Here is a 23,175-nt window from a genome sequence, read left to right on the forward strand (position 1 = left end):
ACTACCGAGAGAGGAGTTGGCCCATGGCTGCGTCCAAATTCACAGGCCGCATGACGTCACTTCGGGCGCAACTCAACTGCGTGTGGTTTCTAAATTCTAGAAAGATAATTTGCAAGCTGGGTCCCTTGACGCCTTCAAAGGATCCTTCTCATGTAACCTCAGTGGACTGCAAAAACCATGGCGGTTTGGACACGCTTAATGTGAATTTTGAAACCACGTATGGTCGAGTTGCACCGAAAATGACATCTAGCGGCCGAAAACGCGGCCTTTGGAGAATGCGCCCTGCTAATTTGGACAAAGCACGTGTGGAGGCTTTGCCCTCAGGCTGTTTATGCTCTGTTTTGGCATCGGCACACAGTAGGTGTTTGTGATTTAAAATAAAAGCTGAGATAAACAAGTAACGTCTGATGTAATATCCTTGAGACGTTAAAATATGTTCTTCCCGCATTATTACTATTGACTGTTTCATGGGCAATACGCACAGCCTGCTTTAGGACAATGTCACGAAAAGGGGCCGGCAGCCACACTGGGATAGGCGGGGTTTTAGTGAACCAGATGTCTTATTGCCGGGTTAGAAAAACAGCCAGCAAAATAACTAATACATCATAATAAATCAGAGCACCCTTGTGCCAAAGACATATCCAAAGCATGAAATAGACCCTTAAACTCCCTTATTAACAGTGCCTCTCCTTGACAAATTCTGCTTATTCAAAATCCACAGTAAACCTGAAAAACACAAAATGCCCAGACATGCCAGAAATGTACTGTGCAGTTGATGCACTGGTCTCTGAACATAAAAATAAACATGTATTACCCCATATGAGAGACAAAACCACTGGGCAGGTTAACGTATCCACTTGATTTTTTATTTTTCTTCTTGCATTTATTTTAATGGCCAATGCAATGAAGCAGAGAACATATGGCGTCATAAGTATGCTCACTGTTATATTTAACTGAATACTGGTGTCGGTAAGGGTCAAATCAGCTAGTGACGCAAAAAAGCCCCCCCCCCCAAAAAAAGAGGACAAAAAAACCCCAACAAAAACCCTGCACCCTCGTTTACTGTCTGGATCATGCGTCTGGAGTGCAGCACTTTTAGTGTTGCGTTCACAGACTTGTAGTCATGAGACGGACCGCAGACTGATTCATTCGCCTGAACTCTTGAGTATCTCAGATAGTCAAACTGTGGGTAAATACATATGAGGAAACTCCCCATTCCCATCCACTGGCTGCCCACCATCATGCACACTTGACGGACGGCCTGTCTCAAAAACACTTACGACTACAAAATCTTCCCTGATCCCAAGGGCATTTTGTGAACCAAGGGAGGAGATTTGGTGTGTGAGTGTGTGTGAGTGTGTGTGAGTGTGTGAGTGTGTGTGTGCGCGCGCGCGCGCTGGATTGGGGGGAGGGGGGGCAGAATCGAGACACAAAGGGAATCCAGCAGCCACAGTGGCTGGATACTATTGATGCTGTAGTGTTGTAAAGTGTCAGTGAACTCAGGACAGACAGGACACAAAAATTTCACTTTTGATTACTTTAGGACCGTCACAGCCAAGCTGACTTACTCTGCTTGATAATTGCTCCAGTTTGATTTAAAACCCCAATTTTTCTCATTCTTTTTAATATTCACAGAAAAGAGTGATGTTACTAAATAAGAATACCGGTAAATGGGCACCGACACAGAGTCACTCTGACGGGATTCTAAACACAGCTTGTTAAATATTTCCTCATTCACAAAAATAGAGTCATTTTTAACCACATCATTCTGAAAAAAATGTACAGAGCGCCAATTGGAACTGTTTTCTGTCTAATATGATTACATTATTGAAATAAAAGTCTTGCCCTCTATGTCAAAGCTTAATGTGCCATGAAAAAAAGCTGCCCCGAGAATTTTAGGGATTAAATAAAAAATCTGCAATGCATTTAGAATGGGCGTCGATGACACAGATTTTCTCTATTCACGGGCCGGCCAAATCCTTATCCGCCGCAAATAATGAGGGTTCACTTTACTTTAGATCAGCCATGAAATGCACTTTATGCAGTGTGAACTGATACTTTTGTTTGAAGTCCAGGATAAAAGTTACTTCACAGTTTAAGAAACATAAAATTATCGCAAAAACAAAAATGTTTTTGCGCCAACTTTTTTTTTGATGGGTTAAGCTGCGCTCCAACCCCTTGCCGCCGTTGAAATACACAGATTTTCTCTATTCACGGGCCGGCCAAAACCTTATCCGCCGCAAATAATGAGGGTTCACCTTACTTTAGATCAGCCATGAAATGCACTTTATGCAGTGTGAACCGATACTTTTGTTTGAAGTCCAGGATAAAAGAAAAGTTACTTCACAGTTTAACAAACATGAAATTATCGCAAAAACAAAAATGTTTTTGCGCCAACTTTTTTTTTGATGGGTTAAGCTGCGCTCCAACCCCTTGCCGCCGTTGAAGCAATGCGTCCCAGGTGTGTAGGAGCATGTAAACCCGCTGGTCCTCCACGAAGATGGCAACATCAACAGGGACTCAATGCTGGCGGCGCGGGGCTGGTTAGCAGCCTTGACCGGGTCGGGGGGCCTTATTTTGAAGATTTCCTGACCCAGGCCGCTGTTTTTTAGACACATGACAAGGAAGCGGTGACAGCTCAGATGAAGGATGAAGTGACACCTGAAACTGTCAGCTAGGTAAGAGTTTTTTTCTGCACTAAAAAAAAGACCATTGTCTGATTTAAAAAGAACCCTTGAACCTATTTCAACGAATGAGAAGACAAGACGAACATCATAACGCTACCTATCACCGTGTTTTTCTCCAATTTAAAAACCTCAGCTATACCGTCAGCGCCTCCAGCAGAAGAGGAGTGTCCAAAAAGCTTGGTCAGGTCAGGTGAGCCGCCTTGTATGCCACCAACACAAGCCTCTCCGCCGCTTTCAGAAGTCAATTTTGATGAATGTTAATTGCTGTATAAGGTTTTATAATTAAATAAATAGATGTACTGTTGTAATATTTGCCTCAAATTTGTAAAGTATAAATACTGTTTACATATTTTACACATGCACAACACCCATATATATAAGAAAATTCCTGAGGGGAGGGGGTGTCCTACCTCGCAGTTTTCACCTTTCGCGGGGGGTTTCTGGTTCCCTTAACCGCAAAATGCGATGGATTACTGTGTTAATGAATTAAAGGTTAGGTTCAGCAACAGTTGGACTTTTTCTGAAATGTCATGGCTATAAATTACAGTGCAATCTGTATTGTGCAAGCTTTTATTGGTCAGACATAAAACAAAAAAATGAAAAACTCAAAAACCTGATGTGCTTTTTCCCCCCCAAATCAGCCTCAAAAATACAATTTCAAACACATAAAGCCATCTCTGATTAAAATTTACTGTTGACCAGTGTTATTTTTTTCCTTACTGCACATTTTATTGATCAGGGTTGCTCGGCAAGCTATGTTGCTGCGTGACTAGATTTTTCTTCGCAGATGATATCAATCTCAGTCACCATTGCTCAGTTTGTGTTTGTTGACAGTACATCTATGATCGGAATGTCTGTACAGCGCCAATGTAAAAAGCACCTTCCAATGACAGGAAAATCCATATCATGCACAGTGGCAAAATAGGGCTTGATTATGGAAATAATAATAATAATCACGATTAGTACAAAATGACCTTGTAAATATGTGAAGTTGAAGTGTCTTGGATTTTCATCCTGATGCAGCAACACATTTGCTGCATTGCATTTCCCACACATTCAAACCCTGAATAAGCATCTTCTTCATCTCTTTATTGCATTTAATTTATATTATTTCACTGTTCTATTTTTATTTTCACAAGTAGTCAGTCTTATTGGGCTAACCTGAGACCGCAGGTTTCGTATTTCGTACCATATCATGTTGAAATGTGTGTTGGTATGACAAAAAAAATTCCGTGGATCTTTGTATCTTTGAACCTTTAATTTTGAGGGAAAATTCCATGAATCAATGAAAACAACTTTAAATCTAACTTGAAAGGAAACCGAGAAAATAAATTAGGAACAAAGTAAAATAAAGATATACTAAAATAATGACAATAAAGACGAATAAGTAAAAATTAATACCGGCTGTTCCTGCTGTGTGCGAGTTGGCCTTTTTGGGACGGATTTTACATTGACTTTAGCATTAGTGTTCGTGATGTATAAAAAATGAAGCATGTCTTGTATTTAAATATACAATGTGCGTAGTTATTTTTGTTTTGTGTTTAGTATTATATTAAACTCCATCTGGAATATCATTGAACAATTTAACGCATGCTCAGGGTTGGCAGAATCGCAGACAACACGCTTGCTATGCAAGCAACATGGTGCGTTCAGGTTACTTTCATAACATCGGGAAATTGTAAACACACTACGCCATTCTGTACATTCATCTTTTTTATTCGATTATAACCTTTTAAAGATCGAGAGAAGCCATAATCCAAATTCCGATTACATTTCCATTAATTGAACAGCCTTGTGACAAACCCTTGATAATTCTCTGAAAGTTGAGGAATATACAATTTTTACTACTCCAGATCAACTTCATAGTGCACAAAAAGGTCTTTGAAGCCTCACAGTTCTAACCTTCAGCTCAGCACACTGTAGGGGTCGGGCTAAATGAAAATCTCTTAAGTCATCTCAAGACTCATTCTGAAATTACCTGTGAAATGAATTATGATTTCTCAAAGGGATATGCATCCTTTCTTTTTGAAACTATTGTTGTGGCTGTGCATTTTTTTTTTTTACGTCCCATCCAAAGCCTAACTCTTTCCTGAAACGTTAATGTTTATATATGTAAGACACATCAGTAAAATGTATTACCGCTTATCAAAAATTCTCACTGAAAACAATACCCCATTTCAAAATCAACAGCAAATCTACAAACACTTGATAGAATAGAAAACCCCCAGAGAGTATTGTGGATTTGGATTGGGTGTAGAGCTGTAGACGGAAAGGGTAAATATTGACTGTAGCTACAGTCCCTGTCTGTATGTGCAATTGTGTAAAAGGACATCTGACTAAGTGTAAATGTGAGCGCATATGCCTATGTGTGTTTGAGTGAGCGTCAACAAGTCGCCGTGTGCGTGTGCTGACTTGAGGCACTTGAACGATGAACCCGCAACCACCTACACACTAACACCACTCATACACGGGATTACTGATCAGTCCGTTTACATTCACCTGACTGACCCCGACTGCAGGCTCTTAAATACACAGACACATTCAGCCATTCCACACAACGACACGGTGACCTCCTTCCTTTCCTTAAAGAACAAATATATTTTCAGCTTTGTCTAAAGATGAACTCATCGAGTGCATGACGAAATACTTGTAAATACATTCCACAGGTTTCTTCTGTCTTTTCTCATCGCAGCTGCAAATAATAGTAAATCTGCAACAGTGACGCTTTTTTTTTCCCCTAGAGCTGAAATGTGAAATATGAAAATTTCCATTTCACATTTGTGATTACTTAGTTTCCCTTTCTTAGGACTTGTCAGTGCAGTAAAACAATTCTAACTGACAGGATTGGCTAAATGTAGTCTTAAGGGGTGTTCACACGGCAACTTTTTCTCCGGTGCAGCACCGAGGCTGCCCCCATAGAGCGTTCACACGTACAAAGTTATACCGGTGTAGCCCCTGAAACCAGCTTAAACCGGAGCAAATTTAACACTGCTCAGGAGGTGGTTTAAAAATTTACTCCGGAGTAAATGCTAGTTTGCGGGGCAGTACCGATAAAAAAATGGGATGCGTGAACGCTAGAGGGGTAGATTCGCTACGCGTGAGAAAAGTTGATTACATACGGGTATTGCATAACTTGCATCTTGGGTATTTTTTCTTTCTCTCATCCTTTTACGGTGTTTGATAGACCGCAGCGTTGATTTGTCTGGAGAAGTATAAACCATGGTTTTTCAATATGTCACAAGCAAGGCGGATAAAAAGAAGTACACTTTATGCATGCGCATGTTTTATTTCCGTATTATTACTATTGTACTGCACGGCCGCAGAAACTGCCATGTGAACGCAAGTGGGGCTGCACCGGAATTAACACGCTTCTCTTTAGTCAGCAGCTTTACATGTGTGAACGCTCCACAAAATTTACACCGGTGTAAGATATATCGCAACAAAATACATCAGTGCAGCACCGATGCAAATGTGTGCCGTGTGAACACCCCTATAGATTAGCTAGCAACAGATACTACTCCATGCAAAAATTACTTTGCTGTAATTTATAAGAAAATTTTGAAAATCGCGTTCGTTAACATTGTTTTGTAAGCCTGTAGTAACAACAGGCTGAATTTTACTGCAACGCAAGACTTATTTAACTCGAGCTGGCTCTACTGGCGATCGGCTCGGCGCTTTTCCATAAAAACAAGCAGATTATTTCTAGAACCTGCTCATCTGACCAAAATATGGTTGACAAACACCGCTGATGTTCCCTCCTTGGTCAGATTGATCATTTTTTGGAGATACTTGACTAGAAACGAGAAACATTCAGACACCTAATACATTGAATTCATTTGTTGCTGTGATTTAGCTAAATGAACCAAGCCCGTTCTGTGTAGGGCGGGGCATGTCAGTTGTGAGCTACTGTCCAAGCCAAAGGTCAATGATTGTTTAATATGCTTGAATGGAATATCATTTAAAACGGAAATGGGTAAATCCCGACCACTTACAATGCACTTTGTATTTCCTTCATAAAAAAACAAAACTAGATGAAGTCACTTTAGACTGGAGAACGCTTTCAGAATTTGTCACAGTAGCAACTAACACAGCAGAATTAATCCTGAATTCAACTAACAACTTGCTTGCTAAATATGAATTAGTTACTGTGCTTAATGCATGAGCTGAGTTTATTCACGTGTGATTATCATCATTTATATGGTAATAATACACATAATAATCACTCAGTGGAAATGAAATATGACACATCTTAGTCCATGTGCATAATATAAGACTTCTTTAATAACTTGATATTTTATTTAAAAGAGTACCAGTAATGATTATAGCAGTGTTTTCCAACCATTGCCCTATTTTACTTAAAACCTCACTGTAAACCACCGAACAAAAGTATGCGTACTTTAAAACAAGATCTTGTCTCACTTAAGTCACAAATGTACTTACTTGGTGTGAAATCTTGGCTTGTTTGGTTGAACGCAAAGCTTATATACAGTGTTCCCTCACTTTTTGAGGAAGATATTTTCCAAACCATCCTAACGTAATGTCATCGGGAAACACCCAAATTAAAAGTGCTTCGGTGACACTTCACATAGGTCTCGCTGGAACCACGTCATATCGGCTCATATCCAATTTTGATCGGCAAATTCGCAGGCAATTTAAGTATCGGGAGAGAAAATGTAGATAAAATAATACTACACACACAGCAAAAGAGGTCATGTGAGGGCGTCTCGTACGTCAACCTGGAAGTGTGGCCTAGATGTTTAAACACACATTAATATTGAGGATAATTGGTTCACAAAATGGATGCATATGTGACTGGTTTTCACAATACTGAGTTTTGATTTCGACTTTTGAGATGTGCAAATGTTCTCCAAATTATATTACAGTAAAGCTCATCTTTTTATTTCATTTTATTTGATTTTTTTAATCAATTTCTGTCAAACATTCTTTGTATGACTCTTATTTCGATGAATATCTACATTTGTGCAAAAATATGTATGTTAATTTGGTTTGTTTACATTTCATAATTTTGTATAGCAGCACTACTGGATGCATTAATCATGAGCTAATAGAGGTCTGTCACATTAAAATCAAGTGAGAAATGGTTAACAGTGATGGTGGTATATCATTTTCCTGATATAAAATGGCCAATATTGTGATTTCCCATATTGCCCAGCACTTCTTGTTGCACATAATAATTGTAACTTTTTAAATGCAAAATGAAGAATAAATACCGAACTACATAAATTAATGCCAGCGGAGCATGCTCTGCACACCAGCAGCGGACAAGGACTATGGAAAGGTGGCTAATAACTACGTTCAAGGTTTTCTCTTTGTCCTAAAATGATTGACCTTTATCTATCATCCTGCGTCGCATTGTAGCCAAAGGTACAATCCTGGTCGATGAATGTGCCTCCTAAGTCCTTGTTGTTGTTGTGCAAAGTGGAAAGTCAGTTGCTATAACGCCCGTTGCTTCTTCTCCTTCGTTGTGTTCTTCTTCTCTCTTCTTTTAAAGACAAAGAAGAAGCACTCCTGCGGAAAGTAGTCATAGAAACTAGCTTTGCACAACAACAACAATAAGAACCCAAGATTTAAAATGTGCATTGATCGACCAGGATTGTACCTTGGCCACAATGCGACGCAGGATTCGAGTTAAGGTAAACCATTTTAAAATGACGAGAACTGAAAAGAATTGTAACGCCTACTACTATGTGCCACTGGCATACTGTAGATAGAAAAAAAGTAATAGTACAGTAACAATGACAGTAATTAATAACAATACTGTAAACACATATTTTTACTTTTAACCATACTCACTATACAAGACACAATAGATTTTTCTTCGAGTCAACAAAAGGGAATTTTCATATTCATATTTGAACGAGTCATTTTTTTGGGACACGGTAAGCTATTTTAAACTAAAAAGGAAAAGTTTTCTATCGGTTGTCGTGGCTGCGCTACGTCAATGCGCCTGTGTACGCTCGCATTCAATAGTTACGTTTTAAAATAAATGAGCATGTGGCTTTATAAACATATTTGGAAGAACGCATGGTGTAAACAAAGCACGATATACAGTATGTGCACTCCATTCAGCATTTTGATCAAACTTGATTTTTCATGTATTGTACTATAATGTGATTTTTTTTTTTTTTTGCAAAAGGACAAAATGCGATGATCAATTTGAACGTCATTCATTGATGTCAACATGGATAGCAAATAAGAGATTTTGGGTGTGAGACCGAGCTCCAGTGATCACGAATACTGAATGTATACTCTCAAATCCGTGGTAAGGAGGCGGCATACATTTTAAAGCCCTCTCAAAATTGCTTCTCAGTGCTCTGGAGGAGGTTTTACGAAGATAATACATGTCTGTGAAGGGTAGTTTGGGCAAGTCCTGCAAACACTGTGTAAAATGACACAACTTTTAAAACCAGAAAAGTCTGAGCCACATTTTGTCAGCGAGGGAAATGATATGCTCATAGCCAATTACTTTAGTTTGGAGACCTATAGTAGACTTGGTAACTAGCAATGAGACTATGTTTCTTATATTCTCTGTAGTCTTTATATTCTGTGTGCACGGCATCAAGCGTGCAACAACATACATAGCTGGTAAAAAAAGAACAACAAAACTGTTGTGTTCATATCGAACAGTCAAGTCATCCTCCATGCTTTCTCGCCTGCTCAGGATCTACCAGGGAATGCTAGGCGGATACAGTATATACGATTACCAAGAGAGCTATTGAAACTGCTATATGAATTTTAGGCCATATTGCCCAGCACTACATACAACGTGGCTTAGACAGACACACTGTTTCCAAATAACCAACTGATTCAGAACAAAAAAAGCAAACTAAGTGTGAAAGCAAGTACATTTGTGGGATCTTTCATGCGTATGTGTCCGGAAGTGTAAATTGATCATTTCTTTTGGCAATATCGCGATATACTCACAACCGCTGCAATTTTGGTGACGAGTGTTGCGCTGCGGAATTTTTAGACCGTTTCATCTCTGAAGACTATACATTCCACATGGTAAAAGAAAAGGACTGAAGCTTTTCTCGGCCAAAGATTTCATCACTGCACGAGCTACAGTACATTATCCAGCCTTGCAAAGTCTTGTTAGACAAGGCAGCAGACAAATAAGTTCTTTTTAACACCAATGTATGGATGGATACCCTCAACAGTGGCATGTTGATTGAGAAAATGCAATGAAAAGATCAAGAAGGAAGCATTACTCAAGACAGACAGACTTATGGGGAGGGGGGAGAAAAAAAAGAAAGCAACAGTCAACAGTTTGAGGAAGTTTATTTGAGTGATCTAATTGGACTCTCCGCCTTACCTGCATCACTGAAATGAGTTTTTTTTTTTTTTTGAGGGCCAGTAACAAACTGGATAGCACCACATGACCAGTGCAAGGTGAGCCATGAGTCAGTGCGCCAGACAAACATACACTTCTTGGTTACAGTGTGGTGTCACTGCAGCCACACACTGCTGCCAAATCTAAATCGAATAAACTACATTCAACACCCGTTGCCCGAGTCAGGCCTTGGCCACCGTGGAAATGACGCAAAACTGGAATTCTGCCCTTCTACCAGCAGCTTTGGTGTACATCTGCTTGTTGGTCTTTGGGGAGTGCATGTACACGTCTCTTTTAGTAATGGCTCTCGTCTAGCTGCCTGGTTGGGAACATTCCTCTCTGTCTTTCTGTGTGTTTCTTGACGTTGACTATGTGCTATGACTGTCTTCTGCATTTCTCCTATCCTGTATATGTCTGCTCTGTCTCAGTCATAAAGAGGAGCATCTGCAGTGGATCTAACAGGCAGCATTAGAGCAGAGCAGATAATGACAGTTTCTCTGTGGGCTACACAGACAGCAGACAGACATATCATACCATTCCAGCGTTTCCTGTTTGTGCTGACTGCCAACTATTTAACCCTCTGGAGGGATCTCTTATATACTATGCGTCCAGATGTCACTGGTCAAATAAAAAGGTGTAATTCATAGAAACAACCCGCCATAAGACAAAACAACTGTCAAGTTTCTTGATTTTAAACCTACCTAACGAGCAATTTGTGCAAAATTTCGAATGTAAAACGTACCTAATGAGTAATGTGTGCAAAACTTTGAATGTAAGTCATCATTTTCAGCGGTTATTGCGTCTGGAGATCGCCCTGCTGCAGTGCCTGCTATAAGCTAAAAATACCGTCACACTTTAACTGATTTCACACTGAAAACTTAAAAGTCATACAGCCACATCTTACGACATTAGAAATACCAAGAGTCAGATTGACGCCTATTTAAAGTTTCTGGTGCACCGCGCTGAAAATGGAAGTACCCAAATAAATATTAATGAGAAGATAATGTTTGACAGTATTCACAAACGAGGTGTTCGAAGCCCTAAACGACATTACCCTTGGAAGTGTCCATCAAACGGATTAGGCACTGCCTTCGTCTCTGGGCCGGATTTAAGGTCACGGAAACGCAAGTATGATACAGTACTCACATATCTCCATTCCCTGCGGCTGGGAAGCGGTACAGTTGCAGGAGCAGGTGACATTGGAGTTGCCGGAGCCGCCAGGGGCCGTTAGGTTTTGCATGGGGCTCGGTGGGCTCGGTGGACCGGGACACCGCTCCGGGGAGGAGAGAGCCGCCGCCGCCACCGTCGGGTAGCCCCCAACGGGAAAACCACGAAAAACTTCCAGGCAGCGGCAGCAGAGTCCGCCGCTTCGGCTGACTCGCGTCAGTTTCGCACGTATGTTCCACGGTGTTTCTCACGTCATATTTCTCTCGGAGTGGACAAGGAAAGCGAATTAGTTGCCGGTTCGCTAAGCCATTTCTTACAGCTCTCGCATCGTGCACGTCTTCCTTGTCGTCCGCCGCCGCGAGCAGCTGTCTTAGAACTAGACCAGGGGAGATGGGGTGGACGCAACCCCGCCCACAATCTTAACTGACAGCTGTGCTAACCAATCACACTACTGAAGAAGACGATCGGCACTGGTGCCCTCATGGACATGAAACAAATCTCTTGGAAAAAGTGTCGAAGTACTGTACTCGAAAGAACACACGTACAAGCTATAGCGAATCGCAAAGCGTGTGCGCAATTTTTCATTGATCAACTTTCAAAACCTAGTAAAACTATCGAGAGCATTGTGTAATCTCTTGTCAAAATCACGAGTAAATATTGACACATGAACAAAACGTATTTTATGACTATATTTTTGCACGTACAATACAATAAACCCTAAACTACACAAACTGCATGTGCGTTTGTGTGCATGACTATAAACTGATGTTTTAAAGTCCTTGTACTTGTGCATAACATTAAAAACATTTGAATTATCATTAACATGTCGGGCATGCACTACAAGAAATACACTTGTAAACATGCAGATGACAATAGAGGCCAGGACAGTGATATAGAGGTGCATGCATGGGTGTCTCTGATTAGGGGGAAAGGGGAAGGGGGTGGCTGAAAGCTTTGACTTGAGTCAGAAGAGTAGCAGACGTCCGGGTTGTGGTTGACAATGGCTCTGGGCAAGAAGACCAGAGGGGAGGAGGAAGAAGAGGGCTGGCCTGGTGTGTTTTGGGGGGGAGGGAAGAGTGCTTCAAGTTTCACTCCCTTGTTATGGCTGGCCTCAACCAATGGAGAAGGCCTTTGAAGAAGCTAACCTTGAGTTGACCCCCGCACCAGTCTTGTGGTTCAGGGCCACATGTGCTGCAGAGAGGCGTGACCTCCAATGTCCCCTCTTCCCCACCATAGCCCCTCTGAATCAGGCAAACTGCAAAGGGCTGCATCTAAGCACACATACTGTACAAATACAAATCACTCTACTATAGTACCAGCTGCAGTCTAAAAATAAACTAGGTTATTCAAATCTTACAGACATTGGATGGCAATTTTGACCAGTAGGTTATCAAAACCATAAATAGCCCTTACAAGTGATACTCCAAAAAATAATTGGCACAGAAGCGCATTAAAAAAAAAAAAAAAAAAAACTTGCTAGACAGACAGACATAATATATTCATATGTACAGTATTCACCTGTGAGAGACCACAAATGACCAGTTTTATTTTGGATGCCGTACACAAATGCAAAATATTTTTGAAAAATGTCTTCACCTTGTTGGTTTGCCATTTTTTACACAGCAGTAAAATGAATTGGACCTCCAGTAAGCAAAATAAATAAACTTTAAATATGAGTTGCAACACTAACCATGCTCATCAAATAATTATCTTTACTGTGTGCACACACATACACACAGAGACACACACAAACTTACACAGATTTAAACAGTTACAAGTTATATAAGGCTGATAACATATATACATATATACAGTATATATTACCTTATACACACACGCACGCACGCACGCACACGCACACACACACACACACACACACACACACACACACACACACACACACAGTACATACAGAACCAGGCTTTTTTTCTTTGAAACCAATTAACTCTTCATGTGCATTCTAGGGGTACTCACCTCGATGCACAAACACTCTAACACCACTAAACAATACATGCACACTCAGACACGCACAGTCTGTCTGGAGCATCAATTTAGTCCCCGAGGGAGCATGCAGTGTGACACCACTAACAGGCCAGACCAGACTAGACAGCCAGCAGACAGATAAAAACCAGGCCCTCCTGAATACCAAATGGGTCCTCGTCTACTGGTTCCCCTACCCTCCTCCATGACTGCAGTCTTTGGACACACACACACACACACACACACACACACACACACACACACACAATCAGTCATTGAAAATATTCTTGCACAATTGCTTGCCACAATTTTTTTTTTTGCGCTGTATCGTTTTAAAGTTACTGAGACAAGGCCATGAAAAACGGTTATATGGGTGAAACAGCATAAAGGTCTCATTGAACAACAACATGGATTGAGGGGGGGTCCCCATTAGAGCCCCTGTGGTGCAGTGGGTGACATCAATTTACAGCGCCATCTTGTGTTTCAGATGGGAAAGGTGAATTGATTCACCTAGAATTGTCAACAGATTAAAAAAAAAGATTGACAGTTTCAATGTTGTGTCTGCATTCTTGTTTATATCATGAAAGAAAAAACGAGGGGACACAGGGGTGCACAGTAAAATGAACAATGTCATGAATCCCAAGTTTCTTGAAGATAGTCTTATGGTAGTTTACATTGTTCCTGAATTGAATGGACACAAGATGGCTTTTAGTTTCAGCAGAACTACGCTTCAACGGTTATTTTTCATTATTATTATTATTATTATTTTTCATCTTCCATAAAGGGATGTCTTTTTTAGCGATGGGTATGAAGAGAGCAGGGGCAAAAACAAAAAATGATGGAGGTTAGTAATGATGATGATGATGATAATGATGAATGGACACTCAACAAAACTGCAACAATTACTAATCATGTGCAACAAGACGGTTCTGCTTAGAGTACTTGTAAATTAAGAATTTTAACACAAGTAAATAAATGAAGTAGGTCGACATCACACCTATTTTACTTGAGCATTTGTAGTTTTTAATCCTGATGTTGATATACAAATCATCCAAACATCCATCCATCTATCTATTTTGTACAAGAGATGGCTTGTCGCCATGAGGTTTGCAGGTGAGCTGGAGCCTATTCCAGGTAAGAGACTCCGAAGTCAGCTGCAGGGCTACAAGGAAATTCCTCATAAAACAACAGAATAAGGATCACGAGAAATATTTACAATACTGTATGTATTTTAAGTTGACATTATTTTTTGTTGGGATGGGATTCATAAAAGTTGAAATATTCAGATTTATCATTAAAACTATGCGTACAAAATACAGACGTAACTGGAATTTACATTTGTTATGATAAATTCATCAAATAACTGTCATATGTCTGGTGTTTTTAAGAAATACAGTACTGTAAAAATGTAGGTCAATGCACACAAAAAATGAATTTTTATACCGACAAATTAACATCATTTATTTAGTTCTTGCACTTTGAAATTGATCAAAAGATTTTGTTTTCAAAGCAGTGTTTTGAGCACTGCATGTCTACATATTTTGATGCATTGTAGATCTTTCCCCATATCCATCAATCATTGCATAATTACTACATGCCGATACAAATGTTGGCCATATATCACAATAATATCAAATGGCAAATTCATTTGCAATTGACAGTCTTAATCATTTCATTGTATTAAATGTAAAATGCATAATAGCGAAAGGGATAAAATAGCCTAGTATGGGGCATTTCCCAGTTCCCCTAAACGCAGAGTTACCTCTCCTTGTGATATTCATGAATTAACCTCTGTCCATCTCCTTGCTGAGAAAGCTGAACAGCCACAGAGACCGGAATGAGCTCAGTGAAACAAAATGTTTGAGCTGCGACTGTTAGCTCCATGTCTGAGGAAGGGCTGAGGCAAATACACGGCTCTGCAGACAAGTGAGATTGCAGACTAGGGAGTCACGTTCAATAAAAACATCTGGCATGCCACCTCATATTTGCTGTGTCTTGCCCTTGTTTGCCTACAGTGCTATCATATCCTGTCTCTACAGGTGTGTTTTACACACGCAAACGTGTACGCACATGCCCGACACATACACGCACTAGCCTTGGCCAGACAAAGGATTTTAAGTTTTATTCCCAAAAGGATGCACATCCCCCGACCCATTTATGACATAGAATTAGAAGAAGACGTACACACAGAGAAAGACACTTTGCATCCACGTTTTCATTTAAAAAAAAAAACCCTCATTCTCTTATTGCCGCAGGCACCAGTGCAATGACAGCTCAGCACCTATTGAAGTAAAATAGTGTGGGAGACTGCAAGGAGAAAAACAAGAAAAAGGAGATTGGCAAGCATGGCAGCGTGAATCCGTTTGCGTTTAAAGGACATGGAAAACTCATCAAAAAAGAGACAAAGTCAGAGGTAGAGTCAGAAGAAGAGAAGACAAGACGACAAATGGGAAGGAAGGGAGAGAGGAAGACAGAGAGAAAGAGTGGATCATCAGCATGTATGGAGCTCGTTCCACCCCTGTGGTAGGGCCCTGCTGAGCATTGTAATGGGCTGTCTGCCCAGCTGGGCCGATGAGCTCATGTCTGGCTTCAATGCCAATCTCCTGAATTGGCACATGGCTTGGCAGGGTGAGCTCTGACTCACCACCTCACCCTAACCGCCTCAGAGGAAGCACAGAACATGGTCAAGATTGGAAAAGACAACAAATAATAAGGAAAAGAGAAAGAAAATAGAAAAAGGGTGCCAGAGACTGCCAACATGTATATCATGAAGTGTCCGTGTGTGGATCTGTCAGCCATTTCTGTCACAGTACTGATAAGAACCGCGGACCAGACGCCAATAATTACAGTTTCTGAGACAGACAGCAGCTATAAATGTGTGCGCGTGTTTGAAAGTGAGGGTAAAAGAGATAGAAACAGAGGGAACAGGGATGTGTGCCGTGTGCTGTGTGCGTGTGTGTGTGTGTGTGTGTGTGTGTGTGTGTGTGTGTGTGTGTGTGTGTGTGTATGTGTGTGTGCGTGCGCGCACGCGCAAAAGAGACTTTTATGCGGCCATAAACAGTGGTGATCACAGAGGGTGGACAGCGCAGGTTACAGCCTCCTGCTGTCAAGACTCCATCCCAAGAGTTACAAGTGCACATGCAGATGTGCAAAGGCGATCACACACATTTTTAAGAACTGAACCGCAAATGTCAAACGTAATGAGATATTGTATAATGGAATCAATTTGTTTGGACTTCATAGCTTGTTCCTTTTTGCCTTGAAAGACACACGCACAAATTCAGAATTTATAGAGCAAAACAACTTGCCAAGTGAACTATTCGGGTATTGTTGTTTTAAACAACATCAGGAGAGTCAAATTGGCAGGGTGTGTGGTGATGAGGTGACATTGTCATGAACCTATTTTATTGTACAAGGTAAAATGCAGTCAGTGAACAATGAACTGCCAATAATTAACTTAAACTTCAAGTAAACCAACACAGTATTTTTATGTCACATTGCAGTGGCAATGATTCACCGTTCACTTGACTTCAATAGATGAGATTTAAATCAAGAAAATCAGAGACTTAGTCGGCAAATACTAATAACGACGAACCAAAATGTCATTCACTGCATCAGACAGCAAAAACACTGTAATTTTTACTTGACACCCTGAATCACATTAAAAGACAACATACCAAAATGACGACACGCTCCTGTGTTGGAAAGCAACATTAGAAAGAGAGAGACCATATTAGGTTGAACCCACATGACCTCTGCTCAGGGAAAGCTCCAGGATCTTTTCTCTCCAGGGGCTGAAGGGGGGCTTGACCGATCCACAGGGGGGCTGATATAATTTCTAAATATATTTTAGAATATTAAATAAAATGCTGGAGGGCTTGACTGGGCTCATACAGGTTTCTCACAGGGCTAATGCCCCCCACCCCCGCCTCCCAAAACTGGTCTATCGCCATCCGTGCCTTGGTTCAGCTTGTGCCCTGGCAAAGTAAACCATGTACAATTACAGTATTTTGACATTTCTTAAACATGTTCTGTCAAGCATATGAAGCCAAGAGGTATTAACATTACGGGTTCCGAACACTGTTGACCTAAAGGCTGTAAACTAGAATAACAGAAATTACAGAGGACAACAATCAACATTTCATGCAAAATGGAAAGCCAGAGGGTAAATGTGTGTTTTTCAAAGATATTTTAGATTGTAACTATCATAAAATATGGAAAATGATTTCTAAACCATCAACAGGTTATTGTGAACATGGACAGCAACAAGTGGAGCGTGCAAGTAGTGTATAGACAAGATATTATGGTCACACACCTGCATACCATCATAGATGCTGGCTTCTGAACTTTGCACTGATAACCATCTGTAAAGTCCTTTTCCTTGTTGACCCAGAGGAGACAACGCCCATGAGTTCCAAAAAGAATTTGAAATATGGACTCGTCAGACCACAGCACACTTTTTCTTTGCATCCCTCTCAGATGAGCACGGGCGCAGAGAAGTCAGCAGCCTTTCTGGGTGTTGTTTACAAATGGCTTTCACTTGATATGGTAGAGTTTTAAATTGCATGTGCGTACGTAGTGATGAACTGTCTAAGCTGACAATGGTTTCCCCAAGTGTTCCTGAGGCCATGCGGCAGCCTAATTTACATAATGATGCTGGTTTTCAATGCAGTGCTGACTGATGGATCAAAAGTCACGGGCTTTCAATGTTGGTTTTTGGTCTTGTCGCTTACATGCAGAGATTTCGCTGAATGTTTTGATTGTATTATGGGACGAAGTTGATGAAATCCCTAAATTCCTTGCAATTGTACATTGAGAAACATTGTTCTTATACCGTTCTACTATTTGCTCACACAGTTGCAAACACGGGTTAAAGTATAACTTTCATCAGAGTGAACATTAATTTTCTTGTCTTTGTCATGTATTCAATTGAATCTAGGATGTGAAGTAAAGTCATCGAAAACTGAATGGGTGCGAATCATTAAATAAGTCATTAAAAAAGTACTGGCTGAACAACATGCCCTCACATAATTATACGACACCCATAACTTTGAACAAGCAAAACACGATTTCACTATCATTAATTTAATTACACCTGTGTTTTTTTTCATGCTGAGACAAGCCAAAACATCTGCTTTGCAAAATGTCTGTGGCGGTACAACCCTCCCACACCCTCTTTTGTTCTTGGCCAACACTTCACTCACTCATAAGTTAAGAGTTGTTTTGTGGAGGTTATTTACTCACCACCATGGGAAGGAAAACTAGGGCCACACTGAGAATTATGGGACTTGGCCCCTAAAATATGAAACGGTGAGAGTAAATTGTTCATTCACTCGAGCAAGTGCGACTAGCAAAATTACAGATTTTTTTTTTTCATTTTGTTGACACACTTCCGCGCCACACTTTGGATCAAAAGAATTTTGTCAACAGAACAACACTGATATCAACAAGATGTGATGACGCAAAAAGAAAACATCATCGGCACTCGCGGTATAGGGACGAGACTCAAAGCGGCGCGAATTGGGGTTAGGCTCGTGTCACTAGTTTTGGCTAGCCCAATCGCTAGTCTATTCATAACAGCGGCAGCAGGACCACTAAATGGAACAACAAAGGCAGTAATGCAATAATCATTACTACCGTAACACGGAATACGGCATACGACGAGTCATGGTGAAGCGTCGCTAATGGTGAGTGATATTTTCAATCTGTTTCTACGCCTCTCCTCCAAAATATGCCTTTAAGCAAAAAAAAAAAAAAAAAAAAAAAAAAAAAAATTATGTTGTGCTGATTGTTGGAATATCATCCACCCATCCATTAACCAATCTCGCTGATCCTCACGAGGTTCGTGGACGTGCTGAAGCCCATCCCAGCTGTCTTCGGGCAGGAACCGGAATACGCCCTGAACTGGATGCAAGTCAATCGCAGGGCACACAGAGACAAACAACCATTTACCCTCACAGTCACACCTAGAAAAAGAGTGTTCCATTAAACTACCAAACTTGTTTTTGGAATGTGAGAGGAAACCAGAGTACCCGGAGAAAACCCACGGAGGCACAGGAAAACTCCACACAGGAAGGCACGAGCCTGGAATTGAACCCTGAACCTGGATTGTGAGTCTGACGTGCTAACCAGTCCACAACTCTGACAACTGTTGGTATACAAGCGGAAAACATTTTCATAAATTTGAAATTGATTTATTATTTGAAGCATCAACATTATTGTGGATGATTGCATCACCATGGTTTTGGAGGAGCAATGAATGCAAATGTACAGTAGCACACAACATGTGGAATAATTGCTCAAATGTAACATACTAGGAACTGCATTTATGGGGCCGGTACCGCTTCTTACAAGGCTACCACTCAAAAAAGACTTAAAGGTCGGACCCAGCATAACTCAAAGGACAACATCCAAGAAGCTCATCAATGCCTACTTTCTCTCCAATAAAGCGAGGCTGAATGAAAGGAGACAAATCCTGGACTGTTTGCTAGCTAGTCGTAGAGCACATATATACTGTATCGATACATACTTATAGAGAGATAAGCATTCATTCTCTTTTACACTGTTTTTGAGTGGTACTGAACAGACGCTGCCTGCACCTTAGTCAAGCAAACAAATTCAATTCAACTATTAAATACAACAGTACTTGCACTGCTGGTCTGAACATGAACGTAACAATTTTTATATTTAAGCTCTATAAATTACGCTTTTAGGGGTCTTATGTCGTCAGTAGTTGCACAATAACATAAATTGAAAAGGTGAAGTTTCTGCAAGTAATACAGTGAACATGGATGGAAAATCGGAAATGTGAATATTTACTTGAAAATGAATTTGCGGTGTGTACATCGAAATTTTCTTCCACCGCTTGCACAATATTAAGTTAGGGGTGAATGTGCTCCTCCCAAAATATCTTCCTCTGTAGCCCTGGATCTTTGTTGTTTGAAGATCTGGAAGCTCTTTGACCTAGCAGAAAATCAGATCCTCCCACGCGCTTACCCACTTGTGGAAATGAGTAGGGTGGCACCATTCAGACCACCATACACACCCATGATTCAAGCAAAACAACTGCACAATGAAACAATAACCTACAATTAAGTAAAAATTGTAAAACATGGAGCTACTATTACAATGATGAAAGAATACACACAACCTCTAAGCATGCTGATTAAATGTAAATTCTACAACCACGTACAAACATGCCGCAAGGCATGCAGGGAAGTCAGCATCAACTTTTTGATTAGGATGCTGTAAATTACGAATGGAAGTTAACCAGCGACGGAAGTCTTGTTCTTGTTTGACAATTGACGACTGCAAGTTGCGATGTTCTCTACTGTTTTTGGTTCACATGAACAGACATTACATCAATGTAAGACAAAGTAATTTGCATTCAAGCTCGGAACGGCAATGCAGGTAGGGGAAATGGGGTTGAGTTTCATATCGGTTGGTTATCACACTCATTATACCTTGCCACCAGAGGCCGTTGTCTCTCAAATTATGGTGTTGACATTTACGGAAATGGGGTCAGAGCACATCTACATAGTACTGATGAAAGAGATGAAGAAAGAGTGATGAATTTGAGGTGAGAGGACTGTTTTTATAGTAGAAAAAACCCAACAACATTCATTTTTCTTCTAGGCTTTTGCAAAATGGCTTCATAACAAAACAAGTGACATACAGGATGCTTTGCATCCAACATGGATCAGCTCGAAGTTATGATATGTACTACTACGTACTGTCAGGTTTGGTTGCATTAACGGTGTTCGACGACTAGCACCGCGGGTACCCCGGCAAATATTTTTTAGATTTGACAGTTTAAAAATCTCGCAGGGCATCCATGGCAATCATGGCGTTTGCACATCCCATTTGTCGTCTTTTCCCATGACCCCGTTTTGTCCATGTTGGCCTGAAATGGGGCTGCTTGGCCGCTGGGAGCAGAGTGTAAATGTAGCCTTAAGCACAATATGGATCTGTTTCACTGTTACAAGTACCAGTCAATTGATTTTTATCTCAACAAAAATCTGTAGTTCTGTGTGTGTGGCGATGTAATCTCCCATACATCCGTCTACAAATGTCATAACATAAGCTACAACCAATGAGGGCAGCAGGTTCGGAACAGATGGATGCTCATTATGAACAAGTTGAACAGATCCAAGCACTCGAAGCGCTCCTCTTCTCTGCCGGTCTGGCCATACCACACAAAACGCAATAGCTCCCATATTGAGGCATATCACAAAAACATTACATTCGGTGATAGATGCTGAGCTCTAAGCTCGGAATAACAGATGGATGTTAGCAGGAACATGTTGCAGCACAACAGACCTGCTACCACCCTGGCAGAATTTCGAAAAATTCAGGTTAGCACGAATGAGCAAGCTCCACTAACACAGCCGCTTCCTTTGGACCCCTCACCGAAATGCGTGGCTCTCAAACACATGCCATACCACATAGCTTTGTTCGCTTCCAGGGTGGCTCGCTCAGCGTACAGTTTATAAACAGCACTGCCCCTGACAGCTACTCTGGGCCCAGCCAGCATTCGCTCCTGCCTGCCGCTTTGCATCCTATGGCTCTGCAGTACAAATGGGGAGCTGACAGCTTGTACCAGGCCAGTGAGGATCCCTGCTGCATGCGGCGCCTCCCTCCATCATCTCTTTACAGTAGTAGTAGTACAAAGGAAAATAGGGGAGTAGTCACATCACTCCATAAAGGCATGGAACTGCATTGCTCAAGGCAGAGGTGCTAAAACCAAGATTACGACAACATGATGCTGCCTCCTTTTGGCTGCTGTATTTCATTTGCAGGGGATAAAATGTTTAAAGAAGCCAAGTCAACAGCAAAGATGGCACATATTTTATTAATTATATTATATACACACATGTGAAGAATGTGGACATTGCGGGCCGTAATCTTGAGCCTAAATCAGGGATGAGCAATTTAAATACTGGAGAGGCCACAAATTTTCATCAGTGACATTAGGGGTGGGGGGAACCACACACTTCCAAATATATATATATATATATATATACACAGGGGTGTCACTAGGTTTCAAGAACAAGGGGGGCTTAGCCCCAAGGGGAACACAGCCCCTTTAGGGGGGTCTGGGGGCATGCCCCCCCGGGAGAATTTTTTTCTACATTCTGTTAAAAATCCATCAATTCCGTGCACTTTGAGAGCAAAGCGATTTTTTCGAAATCCGAAACTATTTTATTAGACTATGATTAGGGGCTAATACACTATGCAGAAATAACACAAAAAAAAAAAAAAACAGTCAGATTTGCGTAAATCACAACAAACACGTCTGCTCACAATGAATGTTACACAAGGAAGTGCCACTTCCTCGTGTAAGGAAGCTTAGAGGAGTTGAGTGGTTTATTCGGGTTTGCTCAGTTTGGTCGAAAACTGGTTTTCGGTCGTAATCCGAGGCGTAAAAATCTCAAATTTTCTTGTCGAAATCCGATTTGGTCAATAACAGAATTAACACCAGCATATTTGCAATGTAACCACAGATTAATTTTTTGTTGATTATTTTTTTTTTTTTTACATATATCCACTTTTAAACATTTTCCAAATCGTGCTGTGATGTTGATTTTGAATTTATTGCCTGTAATTAATCCACTCACTTGCAATTACAGCTATTAACCTGTTACTTGCTTTTGGAGTTGAAAACTGTAACTAAAATGCTCCTCAAAAATATCTCACCATTTCATAAAAGAACACAAACAAACTTGTTTTGATGGACAGGTCGGGCCGAATGAGATAAACATGTTTATTATTGAAAGGAGTCCTTTCGAAGAATCTCAGCACCCCTTTAGTCATCATCATCTTCATCGGTCATTAATCTCTCCCCCCTTTTTCTCACCCAGTGGGGAGGCTCACCCCAGTCACAGTTCCTTGTCCCCGAACAGTGCAGAAAAATGTACCACCCAGGCTTGAATGCATGCACACACACACACACACACACACACACACACACACACACACACACACACTCCC

General features: G+C 40.8%; 1 protein-coding gene across 2 annotated transcripts in view; it reads right to left on the reverse strand.

The window, feature by feature from the left end:
• Positions 1–23,175, reverse strand: part of ldlrad4b (low density lipoprotein receptor class A domain containing 4b) — a 170,642-nt gene that overhangs the window by 27,884 nt on the left and 119,583 nt on the right. Inside the window, exon 1 of one of the 2 annotated variants that reach the window (XM_019879998.1) lies at positions 11,185–11,831. The exons of the other annotated variant lie outside the window; for it this stretch is intronic. Within the exon in view, the coding sequence (XP_019735557.1) occupies positions 11,185–11,278 (94 nt within the window). The 5' untranslated portion in view covers positions 11,279–11,831. Of the gene's footprint in view, positions 1–11,184; positions 11,832–23,175 lie in introns of those variants that run through there. 2 annotated transcript variants of the gene reach the window in all.

The sequence above is a fragment of the Hippocampus comes genome, unplaced genomic scaffold (genome assembly GCF_001891065.2).
Source record: "Hippocampus comes isolate QL1 unplaced genomic scaffold, H_comes_QL1_v1.1 scaffold135, whole genome shotgun sequence".
NCBI lineage: Eukaryota > Metazoa > Chordata > Actinopteri > Syngnathiformes > Syngnathidae > Hippocampus > Hippocampus comes.